The following is a 7,838-nucleotide window of genomic DNA, read 5'->3' on the forward strand; positions in this document are numbered from 1 at the left end:
CCCTTCCCTTTTTAGCATTTCGATTCTCTTCTCAGACATGATGTATCATTTCGTTTTAGTTTCGGGTCACTTAGAAATCAAGATTTCCCTAATGCCTGAGCTTGAGAAGCTTCTGGTCCAGTAGGTCCGGAAACATTGTAATTGTGTAATCTATGTTATTGGGCCGACCTGGGCTCTTCTTTTCTGCCAGAAGCCCATGGACATTTATGTGGCACTGTTTATTCGCGTATCAAACCCACGGTCCAGACTTAAGCTATGGGCCGTTGTGGGCCAGGTCTTCCCATTCGGCCCATCTGTAATCCTCCGTTTTCTTCGCAAAAAGCTATAATATCATCCAAATGAAAAAAATAAAAAGGATTTATTGGAGCTTACAATATATTCCAGTATATCTTACAGTTTAAGGGACCATTGGGTGCATTTGAATTGGCAAAGTAGCATATCGCAGTGGAAAATATTGCCGGAACTAGTAGAGATTTTCTTCGCGTCAGCTAGTTTAAACAGCCAACCTTACTAGACAGTGTTGTTGTTATGTCCACAAGTGAAGGAGAACTTTTCTTTATGCTCGCAAAATTTATAAGCTGATCTCGTTGCAGTTGCGACGGATTTGATCTGATCAGTCCCAATAAAGCAGGGAGAACCTAAGTCCCGAAGTTGGCTCAATCCTCTCTCAACCGAAAGGCTGACATGAGCACGTGGTGTCTGAAGAGCCAGTTATGCATAACAATCATGACTTTCATCGGCAGTCATTGTCTAAATTATGATGCAACTTATTGTGCCATGTCAGCATAGAAACGACGACAAAGTATACGAATTGCTGGCAAAATAGGGGGGGGGGGGGGGGGGGGGGGGGGGGGGGGGGGGGGGGGGGGGGGGGGGTGTGGGGGGCGCGGGGCGCAGAGAATTCAGTACTCCGATAAGTGGTATTAGAGTTATTTGACATATCTTTGACAATAGTTTTGGTTGACTTTCCTCTCGACATGTATGATGTTCCTCATTCGTATCAATTATTATTTCAATGCTTCCAAAGTCGATACTAACTTACGATTTCATTGAGTTGGTTGATCGACTCTTGATGAGAGCGCCAATCGTGGACCGTTTTTAAGTAATCAATTTAGGACATATAGTCCCTCTTCACCATCAGTGTGACGTCCTAACTATATTCAGCAAAATGATCTTAACTATTAATATAGTTAATCAAAACAACATGGAAATAAAATGAAAGCTAGCTCGTTGCACGGTTTGCACAAGTTTTATTACATTTGGTCTAGTTTGATTTTGCCTCCTCTAGTGCAAGAGTGGCCTCATATTATACCATGCAACTTATCTCAAAATGTTCCTTAATAATGTTTGCCTAGTCCATTTCTTTCATGTCAATTTTTTTGGACCAGAATGAACTGTTGAATATTGTCTCTCTTCTTTTATTTTCAGTGGGGACCGTACGTTTCAGATGTGCACCTTTTTTTCAAATCTATTCACTCATAGATCAATACACGAGTAGCATATGACTAAAATCTGCTACAAGACATTTGAGTTTTTTTTTTTTTTAATGAGGACGTTTTGGGTAATTTTTGAGACCTCTAGCTACTAACCTACAAGGACATTATTTTGTATTATTATGGTGTGTATTATGGTATCCGAAAGCTTAACAGATTTAGAGTAATCCAGTTCGGACGGGATCGGCAATTAAGGGGGTAAAACTTTCATAGCATTGATTTTTTTCCACTCCCAAGACTCGAACTTAGACCTAAAATCTATCAATTAATTACATATATTTCTATATGTTGCGGGCACTCATCATCTCCTTATAGAGATGATGAGTATTGTCCATTAATTATCCTAATATCATCTAAGAATATTATGGATGTAACAACAAGAGAATAAATAATAACCTATACGAGAATATATAAGAGGTCTATATAAAGAAAATAAATCACTTGATCAATGAGAACTAGTTATCCATCAATTCAGCTCCCCATGCAACATCTCTTCAGACAGTTAACTATCTTGTAGGTCATGGGAGGAGGACGGAACACGCAGTCGATTAAACCTATTTTCGGATTCTTTGGGACCAATTTGGATGCACAATTCCGTGAACTCATCAGACGAGCATGTCTCAGTACATAGCTTGTGATCGACCCTGAAGTCCCATGAACATCCATCCTTCTAATCAGGTTGCTGCCATGCTCTGGTCTACGGGAGGACCTTCTATATTGGCCATGGGTGGTGGGACCTTATTGCACAGATCTTTGGTGGTGATATTAATGGTGTGTTTGATGATACAAATTAAGTGCTGAAATTAAATTTTTATTTCTTAATTGGGTTCAGCGTGTTTGGTAAATGCAAATCAAGTTGACTAACTCGATTAAGTTAAGTAAAAAATACTGTGAAAGATGACTGAATCATTTAAGTAAAAATTTTCTACTTATTTCTGATTTTATTCGCTCAGCTACGGGGCAATTTTCTTATATTTGTAGCGACACCAAACTTTTTCGTGTTTGCAATTTGGTCCATCTTTTCGATTTTGCCAGAATGTGTGTGTGTGTGTGTGTGTGTGTGTGAGAGAGAGAGAGAGAGAGAGATTTTAATTATTTTGTATTACATTTTTCTTGGAATAAAATCATTCCATTAATTAAATTTATTTATATATGTTAGCGGGAACTCATCATCTTTCTAGAGATGATGAGTATTATCGATTAGTTACCTTGATATCGTTAATGAATAATATGGATGTAAGTAACAAAAAGAGAAGAAATAATCAATTATACGAAAATATAAGAAGCCAATATAAATTTATTTGAGTAAAAGAAATCACTTAATCAATGAGAATCAGTTATCCATCAATTCAGCTGCCCATTTAAACAACATCTCTTCAGACATATCCCTATCCTGAAGGTTATTGTTTGAGGACGACGGACCACACATCCGATCAAACCTTGTTTCGGATTCATCGGCACCAAATATCTGAGTGCACAGTTCCATGAACTCATCAGACGAGCAAATCTCAGTACATGGCTTGTGATCAACCATAAAGTCGTTCCATGGACAACCATCTTTCTCATCACTAGCCACTGGCAATGTCAACGTCGGCGGGCCTAATTTGGCTTTTGGTACGGTCGTCGCATTTGCAGTAGAGTCTTCAGGGTCGTCCGCAGGGGCTGCTGCCATCCTCTTGTCTACGGAAGGAGCTTTTATATTGTCCATGCATGGTGCGACTTCATTGCATCGATCTTTGGTGGCGATATTCTTCTTCAGATACGGACGCTTGGGTTGCTGTCCACCTAGCTGTAACTTCTTCCTTAAGGTCGAATTCCAGTAGTTCTTTATCTCATTATCGGTCCGGCCTGGAAGCCTTTTCGCTATAAGAGACCACCTGTTTCCCAAAAGCTTGTGGAGCCTAGTGATGAGGTCCTCTTCGTCTTCGGATATGTTTCCTCTTTTAATGTCGGGTCGGAGATAATTTAACCAACGTAGTCTACAGCTTTTCCCGCACCTCCTGAGAACTGCGTTGACAAATCCGTTGAGATGAAAAGACAGTTGTTGAAAGTTTGCATCACACGAAATGATTCGAGAAGGGAAAACATACCAATGTTACGATAAGGTGTACTCTTTCGAAGTGTCAAACTCGAGGGATAGAAATTGACAACCTTAATGGATGTAAAACTCACCTGTTTGCTTTGAGACTCTTTCCCACTTTCCCTCACCGTTCTTTTTAACGAAATCAATGAGGATTTGGTCTTCTGTTGCCGCCCATGGCCCTCTGGTCAATTCTTTCTTCATATGAGTAGGACCTGAATTTCTTTCCATTCTCTCTCTTTCTCTCTCTCTCTCTCTCTCTCTCTCTCTCTCTCATTCACTCATCTGTAAATCACTCTTGCACTTAACTTGGGATGGTAGAAAGAGCGACACGGTTCTTATATAGATGGTGATCCAGGCCCCTCTTTAAACCGTTATAACAGAGAGACCTAGTAGTAGTAGTACTAATAATAATATTAATAATAATAATAAAAAGACCACAAAAAAGACCGAATCCAGAAAGAAAATGAGTGTAGTGCCGTAACACACACTTTTGTATTGTAATCTAGAGGTTTTAATTTCGATTCTCGTGATGTGATTATTCATGTCCCTTTATTACCTTTTCAGTTTTTGTTGTATTAAATTCATAGACCTCTCTTATAATAAAAAGGAATTGAATCTAGAATTCCTTAGTTTTATGTGAGGCGGAATTGGTTCCTATTATAATTATGTAGTAAATGGTACTTATTAATGCAATATTACTTACCTTTGACTTACTACGTTCCAAAAATTTTTCAATTTGATTCTAATGAATAGGATATCTCGTACTTTTTTATTTCTTTTACACTTCCCCCAATTAGGCCAACGAATGTCTTTTATTTTAAGGCAGAATAAGCCTGCTTACCTGTGCATAGCGAGGACTTTTATATTTATAAATTTTAATTAATATTTTATGTAATGTAGATTAGATAATAAATTGATAATTTCTACCAAGTTTATTTTATTGTACGATGAGACTATTTGAATTTTCAAAAATAGAGATTTGATAAAATGTAAAATCATTTAATAAATATCGTGAATTGGATATCAATCATGAGCTGAGGAATTGTTTTTGAAAGCTCCTCATTTCTCAAATTGAAGGCTTTTGAAAATTCTTCATCGCTCAAATGGAAGACTCTCGTGAGAATATTTTAAATTACAATATATATATATATATATATATGTATGGATAAACAATTCTAGTGCTTCCTTTGAGTACAGAAATCGTAAATTGATGTGATTGGGTGCTAAAGAGGTGAAAGATCCTCTTTGTGAATAAGAAAACGAAAATTTGACAACTTTCAGTTCCCCCCCCAAATCACATGTCCATCAAGAGCAGGGCAACTTGTCACTGTGCTCCAGAAATGTGTGATCAGGATTTCCTCATACATCTCGAGTTGTTTCATTTGATTGGTTGGTGCGTCGACAATTCTATTCTAAGACCAAGTTCCATCAACTATTTGACTATGATTGCTCCTTTTAAAGTCCGCATGCTCACTTAGCTTTGCATTTCTTCTTATAAGTCCATGAACCTCCCTTTAAAATAAAAAAAAAATTATTTTGTTAATAAATCTGTCTTAGAGAATCCCCATTAGTTGTATACATATTCGAGTTTGGAATACTCTTTATAAATATTTTACTCTAAAAAACTTATAAGAGGTCTGATACAGTTGACAAATTGTGTTGTCAGTACACAAATTTATTTATAATACAAAGGTTTTAAATCCATTGAGAAAACTTCGTGATCATGACATGCTGCACAAATGGTCCAATGAGGATTGCTATGAGCCGATAACTTGAGGACATCTCTTGGTAGATCAATAAATTTTAAAAAAAAATTCACCCAAAGAAAATTTCTAGGGAGATTTTGCATTAGGATTTACGATGCCCACAAGAAGCTCGCATGGAGGAATTAACGAGCATGTTTTGACCTCTCAATGTTGTTTATATACGCGCGTTGCCTTGCTGGAATGTGAAGATAAACTTCTATCTTAGGGTGGGCACAAAGATTTTCTGGGGTATTTGCCTACCAGACTAAATCCAATTTTAAATCTGTCCAACAAGTTACTTTTCCTGACCTCCTAGTAGGTTTTCAAGTCGGTATATTAATTAATAAGACTATCTATATATGCTGCGCACTTTTGTTTTGTGTTATTTTATTTCAGCGTAATGAGCAGAGCTGGCCTGGATTAAGTTTAATAGTGTAGTATTATGGCTGGGACAAGCTGATATTCAAGTGAGAATTAATCTCAGGCTATAAATATTAATAATATAAATCCGGATAATTATAATAATTAGTTTTTTGTTTCATATATCACACGGGTTCCTTAATTATTGTATTGTTTGTTATCCGTAATGCGTAATTATATGCAATTTGAAATATTAATTTACTTATGTAAAATTATAATATTTTTCAATCATTAATTTTGCAGATTTTAATTAATAATCTTCAATAATTTTTAATTAAAAGTTAGAGTAAGTTAAATAATCAAACTATTGTTTGCAACTTATCCTCTTAATTGGTATGCATCATATTTTATGTTATTTGTTAATACAGTGATCAGATATGTTTGGTTTAGCTATGAATAAGAATTTGTTTCGCCACTTTTTTCAAATTGTGTTTACGAAATAATTATATAATTGCCTTTGTATAATTATTTTTAAAGCAAAATTATGCTAGTTACATTTGACTTTATTTTTTCTCGATATTTCAACGATGCATTGAACTGACTCGAATATTTGATCCCCAGCATGATAGTTTGAGTCTCGCGTCTTTACATTGCACTACCAATGTATCTTTGGATTGTTTCACACTTAATTTATATTTCACGATTAATGATGTCAAGCCTCTTTAAGAATGTCACATTTTATTATATATAATTGTTTAAAATACTATAATAATTTATATATACATAGAAATATGAAGCAACCTCGTGCATATATGTCGTTAATTTTTTTCCTCGGGCTGGTAATTTTTGATTGTTCAATAATAATGAAAAAAATTAATATAATAAAATACCATAAATTGACACAATAATTATGTAAAGAACACAAGAAAGTCATCAGTTTTCTATTCTATTTAATTTAATATCTAGATGACGTAATTTATATCTATAGATAAATGAAAGACGTCTTCTTACTTACGTAAAGAATAACTTGAATATTCTATAATTCGTCATATAAATTTCTATATTTAGGTAGAAAGAATCCATAAAACTTTTAAAATTAGTTTCTTTTTCTTAAATATATTGAGTCTTAAAACGAGCAAGTAAATATTCATGAAATGGTTTCGGACGTATACATTTTGTTTCGGTGAAAGTTTTTCAGTGTATACTTAGATTTAATATAATGAATATCTTACTGTGAGAATACTAGTTTTAGAAGTAAAAAGGAAATTAATTTATCCCTGGTTATATGCTTGTAAATGCTACTAGAAGCGAAGAATAATACTTGTTCTCATAGTTAAAAGAGAGTAACTTCATGAGAAAAAAGGTACAACGCAGTGACGCACGCCCTCATTTAACTAAGATGTTGCACGTTCGATTCTCGTGGTGAGACTATCTGTATTTCTTATTATGATTGTGTGACCGATCTGACCTGTTACTTATAGAGTGTCCACTTGGATCGTAAAAATTAGTCTTATTCTTACCAATATGAACCAACAAGATATATATATAACATTTCTATGATCATTGTAGTTGATTAGGAACTTTGACACCGTAATAAAATTCAAGTCCACAAGAATAACCTCTTATCGAGAACCTTTTGTTTCAATGGAGAGAAATGAATATGAAAGTACCATACCAATAAAAGGAATATGAATATCCACAAGTGAAGGAGAGCTTTTCCTTATAATACAAGCCTTTTTTCTTACAGTTGCGATGTATATGATCCGACCAATTCTGATCATTAAAATGAGATAACATAAGCCTCAAGTTCGAGCCAACACCCTCCGGGAACCAATAGTCCACATGAGCATAACCCCTATACATGATGTCTTTCAATGACAGTCGTCAAAACATGATGCAACTTATTGTACCATGGAGATATATAACATGGAGACAAGAGCAAAGGATACGAATTGCTGACGATGCGGGGCTGGAGAACTATCATATAAATGGACAGATGTTGGAACAAGAATCTAAGCCATCATTCCAGTCATCATAATAATCGCTCCCCTTGCAAACGTGCACTTTCCATTCTCTTCCTATATGATCATTATATATGTTTGTTTGACTAGTGTTTTGATTGATTGTCCTCCATTTCTTATCGTGATCACACGTACT

General features: G+C 35.3%; 1 protein-coding gene across 1 annotated transcript; it reads right to left on the reverse strand.

Annotated features, from left to right (window-relative positions):
• Positions 1–2,772: 2,772 nt before the first annotated feature.
• LOC116187398 (transcription factor MYB1-like) lies at positions 2,773–3,878 on the reverse strand. The gene is made up of 2 exons (XM_031516064.1): positions 3,666–3,878; positions 2,773–3,500 (listed from the first exon to the last, which is right to left on the reverse strand). The coding sequence occupies exons 1-2, from the start codon at positions 3,802–3,804 to the stop codon at positions 2,827–2,829; spliced, it is 813 nt and encodes a 270-aa protein (XP_031371924.1). The 5' UTR covers positions 3,805–3,878; the 3' UTR covers positions 2,773–2,826.
• Between the last annotated feature and the right edge of the window lie 3,960 nt (positions 3,879–7,838).

This window comes from Punica granatum, chromosome 8 (genome assembly GCF_007655135.1).
Source record: "Punica granatum isolate Tunisia-2019 chromosome 8, ASM765513v2, whole genome shotgun sequence".
Taxonomy (NCBI): Eukaryota; Viridiplantae; Streptophyta; class Magnoliopsida; order Myrtales; family Lythraceae; genus Punica; species Punica granatum.